This window comes from Bipolaris maydis, assembly GCF_028858645.1.
Source record: "Bipolaris maydis strain C4 unplaced genomic scaffold PSV08scaffold_10, whole genome shotgun sequence".
In the NCBI taxonomy this organism is placed as follows: domain Eukaryota; kingdom Fungi; phylum Ascomycota; class Dothideomycetes; order Pleosporales; family Pleosporaceae; genus Bipolaris; species Bipolaris maydis.
In genome coordinates, this window is record NW_027093866.1 from 361,204 (window position 1) to 379,557 (window position 18,354).

An 18,354-nucleotide genomic window follows, 5' to 3' on the forward strand; every position below is an offset into this window, starting at 1 on the left:
TCCAGTCAACAATTGCAGCAACAACAGCTATGCTACAATTACCAACTTTGAGCAATAAAAACCTAAATATGATTTTGTAACTCTGAATCTACTCCTTTAGCTCATCCCTCACAAACCGACTCGTCCCCGCAACCTTGACCGCCAATAACCAAATACTAATATCACTCATAATATCCGCCGTCGCCACATCCGCTCCCACCGCCTTCGAAAACCAATTCCGCATTTCGACTGCCACTAGCGAATCAACGCCGTACCGATAAATCGCCTTTTGTGGGTCGATATCATCTTTGCTTACAACCAGCAAGCTAGACAGCTGCACTTGGATTGCTCCCACAATGATATCTGTAGCTTGCGCCAGAGACTTTGCTTCAGACAGCAAGTGCGAGGGCCGTGATTTGTCTGTCTCTGCAGTGCTGGAGATACGTGCTGGCAGCGTGTCGAGGTAGTGGTAGATAGGGCGTGTGCTGCCGAGGGGAGCCACGATACCCATTGCACGGAGATCAGCCGGGAGGGTCAAGGGCGTGATGATTTGCGAGCCCACACTACTACTATCTACGCGGCGGGGATCGCAGCAGAAATGGAGGAGGGAGAAGATGTCTTGCGTGGATACTTCTTCGAGCATGCCGCGGACTCGCAGGAGAGCTTGGACTTGCTCGTTTTGCGCGACGTAGCCGACGCCTGTTACCATGCTGAGGGCGAGGGTGTGGGCGCGCTGGCCGTGGCGCATGCGGTGGGCGGCAAGGGCGTCTTGGTAGGTGTTGCCGACTGTGTAGTTTGATTGACCGAAGGATCCCATGATGCCTGTTGACGAGGAGAGCATGACGAAGAAGTCGAGGTCGCGAGGAAGAAGCTGGTGGAGGTTCCAGGAGCCGTCGACCTTGGGAGCAAGCGACTGATGCCACTTTTCGACTGACATGTTTGCAAACGATGAATCGCGCATCACCATTGCTGCTTGGATGCAGCCTCTGATGTTTGGGAAATCGCGAATAGAGTCCAGCATATCCTGGAGTTGGTGCTTGTCGGCGATATCACACACTGGTGCTTTGACGATGGCGCCTTGTTCCTGGAGCTCTTGAATAAAATGCTCGCGATCAGATCCGGTTCCTCCAACTGGAGAGCGTGATGGTAATATCAAGTACCGAGCGCCTTGCTGCACCATCCACTTGACAATGCTTTGGCCTATACCACCGAAAGCTCCCGCGACAAGATAGCTTGCGTCTTCATGGAAGAGTAGCTTGGAAGGACTGGATGCAACTTCCATGTCGACAACCTCATCGTCATCCATTTCAATTACAACCTTGGCCATAGTGTCATTGTCTTGCACAGCACGGAAAGCCTTCTCGACCTCGCTCTGTTTGAACACAGCCAGCGGTACTTGTGGAATTATACGATCGTCAGCAATCATCTGACAAACATTGTCGAAGATCCCTTCGAACAAATGGCTTTTCGCTAGTTCCTGGAAGTTAATATTGGCGAAAGTGACATTCTTATTTGCCACCACTGCTGGTAACCCATTCTCCTTCGGACGGCTCGCTGTAGAAACAAAAGCATGCTTCTCTCCGATATCAACCATGCATCCAAACGAAGCAATACAGCCGCTTGAACTCCGCAAAGCTCCTGCCGAGCCCAAAATAACATCAACACCTCTTCCCTCAGTCTCACGCCGGATTTTATGCTCAAGATTCGCATCTCCGGTGACGAAAATAGATGACCTGGAAACAGGGCCATGCTGAAGCATGCGGTCCAGCTGTTCTTCCGACTCAACCACTGTAAAAACATCCCTGCATCCCTGATGTATACACATCCGGATCGCGGCATGCCCCAGCGCACTGGTCGCATCGTGGATAAGTACATTGTCGTCCAGCTTGACACCCGCAACCTGCATCAGGGCAAAGTACGCCGTGCAGAATGCTACCGGGATCGCAGCTGCTTCGGCAAAGCTCAGAGTCTCTGAAAATCTCATTTCCCCTGGTATCTTTCGCAACTGCTTGAAGCTGCTCACCGCAGTTTGTGCAACACCGTTGCGTGTGATGCCGAAGACACGGTCCCCGGGTTGGAAATGCGAAGCGCTGCGTGATCCGGTCTGCAGTACTACGCCTGCGATTTCGCTGCCAAAGGCGTTGTCGTGGATTTGGCCCAGTGCGACTTGGACATCGCGAGTGTTGAGTCCTACTGCCTTGACTTGGACAAGGACATCGTCGCTCCCAAGCGCATTGCATTGGGTGCCGTCCTGCTCGTAGTGAAGCGTGTTGAGAATGCCTGCAGCTCCGATTGTGAGGACTGGATTCTTCAGTTCACTCCACGGCTTGGAAACAGTGGTTGCGACTTCTTTGGATGGCGGTAGTACCGTCGCAGCCAGCTCTGCGTCATCGACCACACGCGGCGTGCAGAGAACGCCGTCAATCTCCCAATACTCATCTTCGGGGTCACTAGTCTGATCCGCAAGTTTTGCGTCTAAGACTGCCAGGATGTTACTCGCCAGCTTCTCCAGCCCATTCTCGCGATTCAGACTAACGCTGATGAGATGGTAGTCTTCGGATTCTGTGGCTAGCGTACGCACAAGGCCCGACACAAGGCCTTCTGTAGGGCTTTGGTCCAATGCTAGATGTTGAAGTGTGGGCCAGATGAGTGCGTCCGCTGTCGAGAAGAGTTGCTTGATTTTGTTCAAGTCATCGTCTTGCATGAGGCGCAAGAGTGTACCATCTAGCCCAGGAAGAAACACGCAAGTAGCTTTGGATAGATCGTTTTCAGAAACAGAACTCCAAGATGTCGGAATGAACGAGGTATCGCAATGTGATAGTGCCACTTTTCCTAGCATCTCTGCTAAATTGCTCTGCAGAGAGTCACACTCGTCGTATACAACGTAGACCGTTGAGCCAGAGTAAAGTGATTCTCTCTCTTCCAGAGTCAGATCGGAAAAGTTAGCCGGTTGCCAATCAATGCGATACAAAGTCGGCGCTGCTTCTCCTTCATCTGCAGCTGCGCCGCTCCGTCCGATCGTCGAAGTCTCCAACTCCCCGTAAAAGTAAAGTTCTCGATCCTGCTCAGCCACTGCGGTAACATCAAAAAGCTTGTTCCGGAACCCACAACCCTTGACCTGTGCGTTCACTTTTACACTCTTTGCTTCGTTTGATGCGCGTAGTAGGTCGGCTGAAAACCAGGCGTTGGTGAAACCTGTCGGCACTGTTGTTGCAGACGCATTCCTAGCAAAAATGGAATAGGCGGGAAACGTCATTTGCAAGATTGTGTCTAGCGCAGCGGGATGGATCAAATGTGCATCTGTGTATGTGAATCTTGCGTGTTTCTGCCATTCAGCAAGGTTGATTGATCCGGTTGCTTGTTGACTCTGTTCGTCCCACTTGACAGCATGCATGCTGCGGAAAGTGGGCCCGTAGGATAGCCCTGCCTTGTTGAACGCATTGTAGATTTCTTCGTGGCTGATATCAGTGCGACATTGCTTTGTAGTAGTGATGAATTTCTCAACTCTTTCAGTCTGCTCAGCTGAAGTCTCTCTCGGGTTGTCGTATGCAATTAAAATAGATCCGGAGCAGCAAAGATGCCATGTGTCGTTCTCATACACATAGAGCGAGAAATGGCTCCATGAACTTCCTGGTTTCGTATCTCGCACATCTACACTTCCAGGGCGCAACGTAAGCTGTATCTCTGTTCCTCGTGGATTCTCTGATAGCGTCATAGGTCTCGTGAACGAAACATCTTTCATTCTGTATCCAGAAGCGTCGGCACCTGCATCACCGTAAAACTGGCGCACTGCCTCGATAGCCATGACTAGCATGCCTGCCGCCGGCATAAGACATAGCCCATTGATTACATGATCTTTCAGGTACGGTGATTGGTCTAGAAGAATACGGTTCGTCCAGCGTGCCTCCAGTTCGTTCCAGTCAGGTGTGCGAGATCCAAGTAACTCGTGATGCACGAATTTGGTTTGGCGGTATTGGATACTTGTCCGACCTTCGAGCCAATATCTCTTCTTGTCCTCAAATTGGTAGCTAGGAAGGGACGTGAGAATCTTTGAATCAGAACCACGAATATTGTTGACAGCTGAGATGTCGACAGATGTACCAATGGTATGTAATTTTCCTGCGCACTGCATGGCTGTGACATCTGCCGTATGATCGCGACGCAAGACTGAAACATATTCAGATTTAACGTCTCTCCCTGCCACTTTGAGGATATCGCTGAGAGGAGAGCGCAAGGCGGAGTGGGGTCCGATTTCGACAAAGTAGCATGATGATGCATCCGGCCTTGCACAGATTCCTTCTAGTGCGATTGAGAACCTGACAGAACCAGTAAGATTCCTGTTCCAGTAAGCTGCAGTCCTCAGTTCAGCGAGTTGATCCAAAGGTTTCCCAGTGACGGTGGACACGAAAGAGGGCTGATCGTCGAGCGGTTCACCGGCCTCGATCTTTCGGAGAAGCTTGTCGTAGATCCCAGCTACTGGCTTCATGTGATGAGAATGGTATGCAACATCAACCTTCAGGATGTGCACTTCGATGTTTGCTTTCTTTAGTGTCGAAGAAAGTTGATGGATGGCATTGCGAGGCCCAGAAAGTGTGAAGCTGCGCAAACTGTTGTAGCAAGCTATGACGATGGGATCTTCCGCGTGTGATTCATTCTGCTTGTCCATCAAGTGCTTCCAGGCGTCCAGTGGGGCCTGAACAGCAACCATGGCGCCGTTTGATGGGCTCAGTGACTGAGTGATACTGACTGCAAGGCCTCGGAAGTATGCAACCATCCATGCAGATTCGCGGGAGATGGCGTGACTGGCGTATGCAGCAGCGATCTCGCCAGATGAATGTCCTACAGAAACAGATGCCCGGATTTTCCAAGAGGTTAGCAAGTCAACGATTGCGACCTGGAGAGCCGTACATATTGGCTGACTAAGTTCCGGTTTGTGAATAGCTGATTCACTTTCCGATTTGTTGCATAGCTCATCTGCAGTTATTAGCCTCAATGGATCAGTTTGAAAACATGTCGATAACCATACCTATCAAAGACCACGAACTTCCCAGCGATTGAAAGTACCGGTCAGCTTCTCGCATCGTTTTTGAGAAAACATCATATTGCATGAGTTCACGGCCCATTCCATACCATTGTGCGCCTTGCCCGGTGAACACAAAGCACATGTTTGTATTGGGCTTCGACCTCACAGGCGGAGACCAAGTCAACTCAGACTGAGTTTCTGACAAGGCGACACACGTACTCTTCCATGGAAACTTGGTACGTTTCTCTGCCAGAGTGTATGCGATATCGTTGAGTGTTGGACGGCGGTTTTCATCTTCCATGTAATCGTTCATCCACTTCTTCAGCGCATCAATCGATCGATGCACTGCTCGCTCATCGAAAGCAGAGATGGCCAATAGCTTCGGAGTAAACTTGCTGTTTTCACTCGCAGAAGGACTGGCTTCTTCATAATCGCCTATAGAACCAGACGGCGTGTCGTCACGAGCCGTGCTACCAGAAGGCATGATTTCAGAGCCATTCTCATTACTGGAAGTGCGGCTCAGGGTCGAGGTGTTGCAGGGATGGACGTATTTCGCTTCCTCAATCGTTCGGACATCTGCGGTACAGTGTCTTCCTTCTAGACCCTGCTCGCGGAGAAAACTGAGTGCATCATCGATAACGACATGTGCATTTGTTCCACCGTACCCGAAAGAGTTCACACTTGCACGTCGGACTCCACTAGTCGGCCATGTTACGGGTTCCAAAGGGAATCTCAAATTCGGTCCAGCGGCTGTAACGGCAGGGTTGATGCGTTCAGGGTAAACATTCGGTGGGATGATACCCTTCTCAAGTACCAGTAACGTCTTGATGACCCCAGCAATGCCACTAGCGCCTTCAGGGTGACCCATATTGGATTTGAGTGCGCCAACAAAAATGGGATCTTCAGGTGTCCGAGCGGAAAACACACTGTTGATAGCAGCAGCTTCACAGGGGTCTCCAGCCTTTGTGCCAGTGCCATGGGCTTCGAAGTAGCGAGTTTCGTCGAGACTGAGGCCGGCTCGTGCATACGTCTCGCGAATGAGGCGCTCCTGTGCGGATTGGCTAGGCGATGTGATACTCGGAGTGTTGCCATCTTGGCCACAACCAGTCGACCGAATTACACCGCGGATGTTGTTTCCGTCGGCAATAGCTTCTGAAAGTCGCTTCAGAACAAGGACTCCAAAACCCTCTCCTCGCGCATAGCCAGAAGCCCTCTCGTCGAAAGAGTAGCATACGCTGTCTTTGGACATCATATTCAGACTGCTCAACAGGGCTGTCGAGTCTGGTAGCAGACACAAATTGGTGCCGCACACAAGAGACTAGTATCGTCAGTAGCCTAATACTAGGATCAAAACCCATCCCAGGTAATATCAGGAGGCCGAAACCCTCATATTAATCCGAATATTGCTACCACTTCTGAGACGCTACTAGTGTTTCTCTCGGCTTCTTTGTTTGAGAAAGCTATGAGATTGAACTTACCATATTAACACTTCCCGCAAGTAACTCCTGACATGCGAGATGAAGAGCAACGAGACCACCTGAGCAAGCCGTATCCACCGTCATACTGGGTCCACTGAAATCGTAAAACCAACTCAAACGGTTTGATAACATGGCCAAACCGCTTGAGCCAACAATACGATAGTCGCCAGGCATCTGAGCATCTCTCTGAGAGATCTGACTGTACTCTTGTAGTAAGCAGCCCACGTGAACGGACGTTCGAGTGCCTACAGCATCTTGCATAGTAATGCCAGCTAAAGGAATTCAATGTTAGTCTGGATTTTCAGTGATTCAGAGTGACTTACGTACCATTTTCGAGAGCATGATAACTCGTTTCGAGCAGCAAGCGCTGCTGTGGATCCATGCATTCTGCCTCAGCCGGCTGGATGGAAAAGAACGGTGCATCGAAACGTGCTGGATCGTCGGATAGGAAATGGCCGCCGCGGTTCTTCACAGTGCCGGGTCTGTGACCGTTTTCTTTGTAGAAGCCGTCGATATTCCACCGATTCTTCGGAATCTCGGTCATGGTCGAGCGGCGCTCGATGAGAAGTTTCCATAAGGTTTCGGCGTTTGTTACATCTTGGGGGAATTTGAAGCCAAAGCCGACGACTGCGATTGGCTCGAAGCTTTTTTTGTCGGGAGAGGCTGACTGAGAGTCTCTTTGAGTAGTCGAGAGCTTCATTGCGAAATGCGCTTTGCGCTGATGTTTGTGTTTTGTGTGATCAGCTGCTTAGTGGGTCTTTGTTCCTATAAATGTCTCTACCGTCGCCGATATGTACTTTGTTGAGAAAACCCCAAGGTTGGCGTAGTTTATTATTTGTAACTCTAAGAAACACGTCATCTGTTTATGTGTAGAATAGTATCAGCTAGATGTTCCATAGGGTTTATGCCAGAGGAGTGTGTTGACGGTGCCAAAATAAAGCATGTGCAGTTAGAAGACCAGATCTTAAAGACCCTAAAATCAAAGGATGCGGGATAAGCAAAATGGCATTGATCAGGTATTCACTCAACAAGGTTATATACTGCGTGTGCTGGGTGCTATTTGAGGCGACTGCGTTAAGTAGCGTTTTGCCTAGCTGGGTACGGCTCCACATGTCTCCGAGACGGAAAGGCTGCATATGCATGCATGTACATAGAGCAATTTGTGGTGACTGTTATAAGTAATCCTGGTAGTATGGCAGGAATGTCCAGATTCCACAACATCCGGTACCTTCCTATGATCAATGCATCATGTAAGTGTCCTGCTAGCACATTGCCTTGGAAGAAAGCTCCCTTGATCCAGGTTATGGGAACGCGGAAGATATTTTCTGGGGCCTGTTGATCGTCGGTTAGAATGTGGTCATGCAGCTCTGTTGGACGCCTGATACGTGAAGCCGAACCCAAGTTGCATGTGCGCGCTTACATTTTTACCGTTTTAATTGTGACTATACCAAAGAACCGGATGATTACTCTCATCAAAAGTTGAGAACTTCATGAGCGCCTCAATGGATATCAAAGCAACGTCGCAGAGCTTGTGTTGGGTCATGGAGTCGGGAGGGGTGCTAGGAGCCGCAGAATTGCTCTCGTTCCTGAATTGAATTAGGCATTTGTCAGGATTCTAAACCAGTCATGTTTGAACACGATAGCTACTGAACCAAATCTTTGTAAGAATTGTAGGTGAGTGATAGGCAAGAGATTTAACAAGCTGGCAAACAACCGGCAAGGGTGAGTGCAGATGTGTGGGTCTTTGCGAATTTAAGTCATGGAGAAGACGCGTCAGACACCCAAGTTACAGTTTTGGTCCTTGCGAGAACCACCAACTGGATGGAGCCCTTACCTTGCCAAGATCTTTTTGGTCTCCAGTATGGCTGTAGTCCTCATGTAATTCGTTACACGACAGGCCGAATCATGCATCTAGTCCAGCCATTTATAATGCATTGGGCTCCACAAGTTCGCTTCGACTTAATGCAAGCTGTTGACTCAGCGCAGATGTCTGCTAACTTGCCCTGAACGCGGCCTGCAGCGCCCGGCTTTTACTTCCAGTAGAGTGCAAAGCGGGTAGGTTCGCAAAGACATTAGCCATGGCTGTCAATCTGGCCGGCACGTGCTCGGGCCAGATAACCCAAATGCGTTACCTCTCGTATAGATGGATCGATGCTAAAACTAACGATTCAGTTTCGTGATATACTGCCAAGTAAAAGAACTGCGAGTTTGATAAGATGAATATCAGGCCGATACATGCCTCATAAAGAGAGGCGTATTACATTGAGACTTTCCATGGCCTTGTTGCAATCTTGAACGCTCAATCGGTGCCCATTGGCAACCCCACTTGGAAATATCCGGATACTATTGAACAGGCCAATTGTTACAATCTGCAGTCGCGGCAAATCGCAAGATCGATGGCAGGATTTACCGAGGACGTGTCGGTTTTGGCCCCCAAACCTCAACTATCGCATGTGACATGACATGGGCAATTTGGCGCCTGACAAAGGCTGAATTCTTTTGCTCTGATTTAGAGCCGTGTTTTTGTTACCATCATTACGAGATAGTGGTGCGAAACGCTATGATCGCAACGGGTTACTTGGCCTTTTCAAAAGGCTTTGTGCGGTAAGGAAATTTTGGACAAAGCTATACCTGCGGGTAGTTTTGAGGTTCTGAGCACTGCTGCATGGTTTTCTTCACAATAGAAAAAGGTCCTAGACTCAGGCTGTAGATAGCATCAGGAATATGAAACGAATGTTGGTTCGTAGCCTCATAGACTCTTTGATGGTCTCGAGGTCACCATCCCTGGAGTGCCGCCCACACACCACCCAAGCCATGAATTCCTGCTTTTGGCAATAACAAGAGCAGCATGAGCAAATCCAGAAGATAGCTCTCTTACAGACCAGTCATGGTTGCATTTCGCTTTGAATTTAGGGTTTCCAGGTTGCATATGATTAGATGACGACAACTATAATACGTACTGCATGGCAGCGTGTGAATATCGATGACCATGAAGCGGCCATTCAGTCGTGGTCTGGATCTCGCTCCATTTGCGGATACGAACAGGCGATAGCTTCATCAAACGATCCGTCCACGCGGTGTAGAAGAGTAAAGAAAAATGTGCAGGATTGATGATCCTTAAAGAGAGGGATGAGCGGCCCATGATATGCATAGTAATGAAATCTAAAAAAAAGACGTGATGAGCCGCAGGGTGCGGCAACCTGCTGAGCCACCACGTGTCGTTTCAGCCGTCAGCATGTCAAAGGAACCATCTCCCGGGAATCGGGACACAGATGCAGATACGGTCTTCATAATGGCGCTTTATGTGGGTTAATGCAGGGACAGCATGGCAATATGAGAGATTGAATAGGGACATGGCTGCGTGGTGGCGGAGCAGGGCCCGAGGCAGAGCGGCACCGGACGACGCGGGGCAATGGCGGGGCAGTTTTTGGCAGCTGGTGACCCGACGGCCACCTCCGACGGCTAGCCATGGCTCGGATGGTACGATAGAAGTCTGCCAACTTGCCTGCTTCAACAAGACTCATAGCACCGCAAATTGTCCCCAAGGCTTCGTACCACATCAACATGGCCGTCCAAACTGCACAGGGTCTCACGCCAGAGCAGCTCGCTTTCTTCAATGAGAATGGATATCTCCTGATACCAGACGCGCTGTCACAAGACACGGTCAAAGAGCTCCTAAATGACACCAGCAAAATGCTCAATGACTTCTCTCTGGATGACCACCCTATGACTAAGTTCTCGACTGGTGGTGAAGACGGCGCAGACCATGTAGGGGACAGCTACTTTTTGGAATCCGGGGACAAAGTACGCTTCTTCTTTGAAGAGGGTAAGTTCTGCTCCCTACGCCCCATTGACATTACATTCACAGGAGATAAATTGGGCTGATACAATGGCAGACGCTTTTGACAAATCCGGCAACCTTACAAAGCCCAAACATCGTGCAATCAACAAGATCGGTCATTATCTGCACGAGCTTTCCCCTTCATTTCGCAGCATCTCTCTTTCAGATCGCAATGCTGCAATTGCTTCGTCATTGGGATTCCGTGACCCACGGGTTCTCCAGTCCATGGTTATTTGCAAGCAGCCCGAGATAGGGGGTGCCGTACCACCTCATCAGGACAGCACATTCTTGTACACTGACCCACCTAGCGCTGTGGGTTGGTGGTATGCCCTCGAGGATGCCACAAAAGAAAACGGCTGTCTAAGCTTTGCTGCTGGGAGCCACAAGCGAGCTCCTATCGAAAAGAGGTTTGTGAGGACGGGCAATGGAACCGGCTTCATCGACAATGACGGAGCCAAGTTCCCAAACAGCACAACACCCGAGAGTCAAGGTGAGAAGGGGTATGAGATGGTAGAGAAGGAGGAAAAGTATGACATGGGTGAAGTCAAGGCTGGAACGCTAGTCCTCATTCATGGCAATATTCTCCACAAGAGTGAGAAGAACACAAGCGAAAAGAGCAGGAACATATATACATTCCACGTCATTGAGGGCGACCAAAAGTATGACGAGAGGAATTGGCTGCAACCACCTGCACAGGGTTTCTCGAGACTATATCAGGAGAAGACAGGAGCGGCAAATGGAACGAACGGATTCGATTCGAGCAATAGACTTGGAAAGGATTGGTAGACATGTTACAATATATTTATCTATTACGACTTGCTTTGTACGCACAAGCCGATGCCTCCGAGCACGAATGCCATGCCTATCCAAGTGTCTGTGGTATGTTAGCTTCTGAGGTGCATAACTCACGCCCAAGCCAAGTTGCAACGTACCTCTACTGATGACCTTTTTCTCTGCCCACCACTCGCCTAAGACTGTGAACAGAAAGGCGAGTGAGTTTGTGATGGGCACTGTAAGACTTAATTCCGCCTTGCCTATCAATATGAAGAACCACACGCTTCCAGTGACATTGAGCAACAATGGTATCGCGTAAGCCGGTCGACTTAGCACTCCAATCACAGCATAAAGTACACCCAGCACTTTCTTCTTGAGCCATGAATTGTTCGGATCGGTAAGGGCAGGGCGTTGGGGCGGCGTATAGTTCCTATGGTGAGGTCAGCAAGGTCAGCAAGGTCCGATAGACCGCCGGCCCGTAGAATAAGACGACATAAGGTTTCACGGAAGAAACCGAACGTACATTGCAGCTTTACGCATAAAGGGTGTCGTAAGTCCCCAGCATGCGCCAACCATGAGGAAGCCCAGAATCCAGCGAAAGATGGAGGGCTGAGGCTCGTTGGCGATGGGCGCGTCAGGGTCCATGATAGTAGTGCGGCAAACTCGACCAGAGAATCACTACAATGCAGGACAATAAACGACAACACGAATAGCGCAATTGTGACCGCTATTACGATTCGATACGTAGAGCTGTTGACATGGGATGAATAGCAACGAGTTGGTGCTTGGCTGGCGCGCAAACTTGGGCCGTGCGCAGGTACACGCAACATCACACTACCATCCCTTCCCCATCATTTTGTCCCGACAACAATTGACCATCATCGCTCGGCATTATCCACAAACAATGAAAGACCTCTTATCAACCATCTGAGTTTACAGCTTTCCGTGGATTGATTTCTTCGACCCGTGCCGACGCTTTCTTGAGGACGAGAAAGAATCGCATCCCACAACGCAGCCGCGCCTCGGACTTTCCGATTATTGATTGAGTTTGCCATGATTACCGTCGCTCTGGTAGCTAATTTGCTCACATGTGTAATCTATTGTGCTGTACCCGACATCCGCCGGCGACAGTTTTCGGCTAGAGCACATTTGATAGCGTAGCAGGACCCTGCAGAGGCAGGCAGTTTCTTTGATCCACCCTCCCGGGATCTGCCCTAGTCAAGCCATGCTCCAGGTTACCGGTCTATTCCTGGCATCTATCCACACAGGCAGTTCGCCTGCCTAGTGCTATTCAGAAATATCGTAATTTTTGAGAATTATTCTCGTGCGGCAATGTTGCATTTATCGCCATGCACCGGAATGAAACGGCCATCTCTTGTAGTAACTGAACACCTGCAATGGACAACATCGTGGATGACTTCATTACCAGGCCTCATTAACGGCTTCACAAAAGCCACACTACAATACTTTGAAACAGCTATCGCATTTTTCATTTGACCTCACATGCGAGTTGGATATTCCTCGATACAAAGAAGTTGCTTGTTGTCAAAGAAGTAAACTACAAGCTGATTGTTGCATAACAGATACCCGCGGACTAGAAAACCAAGACTAAACGAGTGACTGGGTATTGTGTGTATGAAAACATACACCATGTGCCTACCATTGCTATGGAGTGTCTAGACATCCCCGTCACCTCCGAGTATGCCACTGTTGACACGCGGGCAGTGCAGGCGCATCCAGACTACCTGAAACCAAAGGGCTGAGGCTTAGTTCATCGTTTACCCGACCCACCCTAGGTCAGCCCAATATGTTCTAGCGTACTAAGTATAGACGGGATGTGCATTGCGTGAGAGATGGCCGTTGAAAGCCACTGCCACGTTTGGACATGTGGGATTATATATCTCTCGTGGGGTTTGTTCGACATGTTTGAGTCTTTGCATGATTAGCGTGTCACAGATCTTATTCCTTACAGGCCTACGACTACTCCCGCCTTCGTTATTAAACTACAAGTATCACGTTGCGATTTCCGACTTACACTCCACATTTTCACCCAGTTAGTTCCACGACATACCCGGCTTAATCGTGGATACATCGACCGCGTCGATTGCTTCCCAGATAACCTTCTTCTGTGATCAGCATTGTATTGCCCTTTCGACAGCATCATGTCAACGCAGTCAATTTGCAACAGCGAGCCAGAGGGTGTGGATCTGGACAACTTGTTCAAGGACTATGTCGACACAGATCTCGTACGCCCCCTCAACAACTCATCATCTGCTCAATCCAGCCCAGACAATTTGGCGTGTCTCCTAGGGATCGCTTCGCCGAATGAGAGCGACTTCGGGGCTGAATCTATACTCAATCGGGAAACAAAGACTGCTTGGCACAAGGCTCTCCAGGAGTGTGACCAGAGCTTCGCCTCTCCATGGTCCGGCCATTCTGCGTCTCCCTCATACATTGCTTCTCCTTCTGCCACAGAGTCTTACAGCGACTCAGAGTCGTTAAACTATCAAGGGTTTATTGGATCGGTCGGAGAACAGTTGCGGTCCATGTCCCAGCCTTGCACACCGCGATCCCACACATCCCATAGGTCACTCGAGAAGGCTGTAGCCTTTCAGAACCAAACGCAAGATCGTAGCGCGAGGAATTCATCGACGAGGTTGTCGACAAGGCCTTCAACGATGCAAACCTCTTATTTTTGTCCTCATACCCCGGGTCTATGGAACAACCAGACAACTCCGATATACACAGTTTCGAGAAATGCATCTGAAGAGCCTGCTTCGATCGCTACAGTATCTGAGTTTGCCGAGAATGAGAACAAAGACGGTCTTCTTGTCCAAAAATTCAGTCAGGTGCACACTCTTGGTCATTCGCTGTTGCCGACAAATGACGAACAATATCTTTCGCATTACCAATCAACCACTCCAGCCTCTCTAGCAGTGGAAGAACCGAACAGAACCCACCACAATGAAAATATAGAACTTAGCTTTAGCCCTGGCGATACGTCCAGTGCAGCCATATCAGCCTTACTGGCCCCACCTTCATCCCTTCCATTAGCCAGCAAGCCATGGATTCCCGACACAACACCCAACCTGGACTTTGACTTCTCGCCACCTGACCTAATCGATACCAGCAACACAGCTAGCTGGTGGAACAGTGAATCTACTACCACCACCTACTCCCCAACAAATACCCTACACTTCACAACCCAAAACACGGAACTCCAGGGCCTAGGAATAACCTGCGAACCCACCCCCTTCAACTACACCGCCCTCCCCGCCCACATCTGCCCCTCCTCCTCCTCCTCCTCCTCCTCCTTCACCTCACTCACACACCGCACCCCCTCCCTAACCTCCCCACCTCGCAAACCCCACCCCCGCCCACGCACTCGCCCAAACTCCTCGCAACCCCGTCGCTCCAGAACCTCTTCGCCACACCCAACCTCCCGCACCACCACAAACACGGGCTTCGTCAATTTCACACCCGAAGATAGCAGGAAAATTCTGACTGGCGTGGCGCCGAGCGGAAGCAGTAAAACCAAGGCAAGACGCGAGAGAGAGGCAGCGGAACGACGCAGGAAGTTGAGTCAGGCAGCGATGAAGGCCGTGTTGGAGGCTGGCGGGGATGTGGAGAGGATTAGGGTGTTGGAGGGGGAGGGATTGTTGGTTGTGTAGTTTGACTGTGGAGGCAAGGAGAGGGGGGAGTACGAACTTATGAAGTGCAATGAATATATAGATTCGAAATACTTGTGTTTGTGTCGAAGTAGTCTATCAAGGACACAAAAAAAAAGATCAGAAAACATGATTTAGCGCTAACGTTGAAAAGGTTCCCCCCACTGTGATAAATGCACTAAAAATGCGTTCTTCAACCAATTATTTCGTTTCTGATTTTGAGAAGGCGACACAGAGAGAGAGAGAGATCCAAACTCCCAAAACGTGGCGAAATTTCTCTCGAGCATTATGGTCCGAGGAAAGGGGCTTCTCGCCATGTGTAGTAGTAGTAGTAGTAGTAGTAGTAGTAGAAATGGATCATGTGATTGCTAAGATTCTCTGAGAAAATTCTATTGTAGCCTCCCGGGGCTCTGGGGTCACCTCTTCTGTGCCTCGTTTTGCTGACTGTGTTGCCGAGAAGTAGAAGAAGAAAGAAGAAGAAGAAGGGTGAAAAGCAATACGTCGTCTCCCCCCCGGCAGCTCGACTCGTGAGTCGGACACACGAATTTACACCCATCCGCTATGCACTATCCTCTCCATCGCATCAGATCGACTTGCTTCCGCGCATCGCTCTCCTAAGAATCGGGGGGGTTTTTTTTTTAAAAAAAAAAACTTACTCTCCAGCCCCAAGCTCCAACCTCGCCAATACAGCCTCGACCAGCGCCGTGCCACCAGGCCCCCTCTCCACCGTGCCCAACGCCTTCTCCTCAGCCTCCAACTCGACGGCAGCCTCGTAGACTTTGACAATCATGTCCTCGTCGACCTTTGTGCCGCACGCGACCATGCCGCGAATCAGGGTGCTCACCATGATGATTTCGCGGACAAGACCAGGTTCGATGTCGTCGTTTTGGCTCGAGTACAGTGTCTCGATTGCGGACTCGTCGAGGCTGTTGATGCCGACTTCCTTTGCGTCGGCGCTGGTGGTCATGTGCTTGCAGACGAAGACGTAGCCGTTGACGCCGAGGATGATGTTGATTTCGCCGGCTGCCGTGTTCAGGGTGAAGACCTGGCGGCGGCTGCGCACTACGCCGCCTTTTCGGCTGAGGATACCGCCGCCGGCGCCCGTGATGCTGGTGAAGACGCCGTTGCGCAGTTTGCCGTATTTGAGGGACCGCGTGTGGAGTGAGGCTGTGCCGTCTTGGTGTAAGCTTTGGACTTCTGCGACGAGTAGATCGCCTTCTTGGAAGAATGTCCGGATGTTGAGCTCGTCGACGGTTGTTCGTCGGCGGAGCACGCCACCGGGTAGGTTGATACTGGAGAGTGGGAGGTTGGCTAGCATGGGCGCGGCGATGTCTACGTTCCATTTCTTGGTTCCTACCGTCATAATTCGGCCCACGACCAGGTCGCCAATCTCGGGCTGGTAGCGGGCGCGTAGTGGTTGCACAGATAGCAGCTTGTTTGTTTTGTGCAAGGTGCCTGCAACAGTGGATATTATCGTTGTTGAACCGGCTGGCTGTGAGGGAATATATGTGCCGTGACCACGCATCCACTGCGGATCGGAGGTTATATGTTCACCAGGCGTGACGATGGCTTTGGAAGACGAGATGGCGAGATCGTCGTCGCCCATTTCAATGTCGGAGTCAGATTCATCGTGTGCATCGCGCCGTGGAGGCGGCAGTGCGCTGAATGGTAGGACAGAAATTGGCATTTGGACGGTGCGCGGATACTCCCTGGTGGTTATCTCAGTATGGTGGTGATGATGTCGTTTGGTTTTAAAGCTTTGGAAATTTTGGCAGGGATTAGTAGCTTCATGGGGGACCCTTGCGGTGGAGCTGCTTCACCACCATTTGCCCCATCAAAATCTCCACCTACTGTCTTTAATGCATGACCGCACTCTCCCACTTAAACCAGACCCAACTTTCACCAATACCGTTATTGATTCCCGCCGCCAAGGACTGCACAAAGATTTCACAAAACCATCGCCCATCATGTGTCTCCATACCGAATCAGCGCGTGTCACCAACTCATCCCCAATTGTAATTGAATGGAATAATCTTACCAAAAGCAAGGCCAATCTTGAACCTGAGCATCAAAATTTTATAATTTTCCTTCAAGCATGTAAATGCTGAAATGCTACACATGACAGGTTTGACTACACTTCAATGCTTTCACAGCGCGTTCACGTCGCAACTCGGTAAGACCACGGAAAAGAAGAAGAAAAACTCCACTCGCAATGCGCCAACATCCCCCACAACACCTCGTCACCAACCCATGACATAATTCCTCCCCTCTATTTCTTCTTGATAGCCCCCTTCCCAGCCTTGGCATCCTTAACCTTCTTCTTCTCCCCATCCGTCTGCGGCTCCTCCATACTCTTCGTTCCAAATTTGGGCAGAAACATGCTTACACGCTCCTGGTAAACCTTGTACTCCGGATACTTGCCCGCACTCAGCAGCTCAGTAAGCCAGGTGCTGCCCTGGAACAAGGCCAAGTACAGGCCCGCACCGATAGCAGCCCAATTGTAATACGTCTCCGTCTCTAGGCAGCACCATTGGTACAAGAAGACCCAAAAGGCTTGTTCGGCGGCAAAGTTGGGGTGGCGGGACCAGGCGAAAAGGCCGGTGGTGTTGAAGCCTCGATCGAGCTGTTCGCGCGTGTACTTCTTGTTAGCCGGGACTTTGGCTGTGTTGCGGTATTCGTCTCTAGCAGCGTAATAGTTCCATTGTGCTTGATCGGCGAAGAATTCCAGGACAACAAGAGCCACCATGGATCGGCCGAAGAGTGAGTCGTACGAAGAGACGGTGTTCCCAGTGACTCTATTTGCGAGGAGCAGAATGTACGTGGGTGCTGTGATGATCCAGAGGAGAAACTATTTGTGGTCAGTAAGGCCTTGGATTGCGTGTCAATTGGGCATATATGTGCGCCTACATTCTGATAAAACGAAATGAAAACAATGTTCATGACGAACATGGCTGGCCCGCCAATGTAGTCTTTTACAATGTTCCACCTGTAATCCTCACTTCCAATCGTGTATCCGCCCTTGCGCCAGTAATTGAAGGTCAAGCGAGCGCTCCAGATGATGGAAACGGCCATGACATGGTCTAGCTTTGTTGCCGGCAGGCCGTTCAGATGCGCCCATGTCGCGTAGTGTATGTTGTACACGGCAGGTAGTAAGCTCCAAATTCGGTCGACCTGCGAGTAGTTGCGGTTGATTTCGGAAAGGATAAAGACAGTGGGTGAGAGGAACAGGACGGCAAAGGCGAATGAAGATATGAGCGGGTTGGTGCTGAGATAGAGCTCCTTGAGCGCCTGGACGTCCGAGATGCGTGCTACGACTTGGTACGGCAGGTCATAGAGTTGCGGTAGGTACGGCTCGACCGTCTTGTGGAAATCGACACACTCGGGAAGTGTGCTGACGACTGGAATCGCCATGTCGAGGTAGGTGCGCGGGTCAGGCATTGTGCCAGGTAGCTTCAATGTCTCGCTCGTGGAACGCAGACAGGGGATGTGTGTGTGTGTATGGATATGCAGGTAGGCAGTAAGTGTGAAATCCGGAGGCGGGGATGACCTCATGAGTCGCTGCTGTCCCCAAGCAAGAATGGCTTAGCGGCC

At 50.4% G+C, this 18,354-nt stretch overlaps 6 protein-coding genes across 6 annotated transcripts; 2 read left to right on the forward strand and 4 right to left on the reverse strand.

The window, feature by feature from the left end:
• Positions 1-88: 88 nt before the first annotated feature.
• PSV08DRAFT_377316 (uncharacterized protein) lies at positions 89-7,180 on the reverse strand (the record flags this gene model as incomplete). The annotated part of the gene is made up of 4 exons (XM_014227988.1): positions 89-4,953; positions 5,006-6,320; positions 6,481-6,752; positions 6,808-7,180. 4 exons carry the CDS (start codon positions 7,178-7,180, stop codon positions 89-91), a joined length of 6,825 nt encoding a protein of 2,274 aa, XP_014083463.1.
• A 2,815-nt stretch (positions 7,181-9,995) lies between these two features.
• PSV08DRAFT_226329 (uncharacterized protein) lies at positions 9,996-11,154 on the forward strand. The gene is made up of 2 exons (XM_014227987.2): positions 9,996-10,306; positions 10,377-11,154. Exons 1-2 carry the CDS (start codon positions 10,045-10,047, stop codon positions 11,105-11,107), a joined length of 993 nt encoding a protein of 330 aa, XP_014083462.1. The 5' UTR covers positions 9,996-10,044; the 3' UTR covers positions 11,108-11,154.
• Positions 10,878-11,860, reverse strand: PSV08DRAFT_205602 (uncharacterized protein). The gene is made up of 3 exons (XM_014227986.1): positions 11,619-11,860; positions 11,254-11,525; positions 10,878-11,195 (listed from the first exon to the last, which is right to left on the reverse strand). Exons 1-3 carry the CDS (start codon positions 11,738-11,740, stop codon positions 11,131-11,133), a joined length of 459 nt encoding a protein of 152 aa, XP_014083461.1. The 5' UTR covers positions 11,741-11,860; the 3' UTR covers positions 10,878-11,130.
• Positions 11,861-13,031: 1,171 nt separating this feature from the next.
• Positions 13,032-14,766, forward strand: PSV08DRAFT_403186 (uncharacterized protein; the record flags this gene model as incomplete). Its single annotated transcript, XM_014227985.2, has 1 exon — positions 13,032-14,766. The coding sequence occupies exon 1, from the start codon at positions 13,258-13,260 to the stop codon at positions 14,764-14,766; it is 1,509 nt and encodes a 502-aa protein (XP_014083460.1). The 5' UTR covers positions 13,032-13,257.
• Positions 14,767-15,107: 341 nt separating this feature from the next.
• PSV08DRAFT_312184 (uncharacterized protein) lies at positions 15,108-16,485 on the reverse strand. Its single transcript, XM_014227984.1, has one exon. It carries the CDS (start codon positions 16,448-16,450, stop codon positions 15,416-15,418), a length of 1,035 nt encoding a protein of 344 aa, XP_014083459.1. The 5' UTR covers positions 16,451-16,485; the 3' UTR covers positions 15,108-15,415.
• A 337-nt stretch (positions 16,486-16,822) lies between these two features.
• On the reverse strand, positions 16,823-18,282 carry PSV08DRAFT_226341 (uncharacterized protein). Its single transcript, XM_014227983.2, has 2 exons — positions 17,671-18,282; positions 16,823-17,611 (listed from the first exon to the last, which is right to left on the reverse strand). Exons 1-2 carry the CDS (start codon positions 18,199-18,201, stop codon positions 17,033-17,035), a joined length of 1,110 nt encoding a protein of 369 aa, XP_014083458.1. The 5' UTR covers positions 18,202-18,282; the 3' UTR covers positions 16,823-17,032.
• Positions 18,283-18,354: the final 72 nt, after the last annotated feature.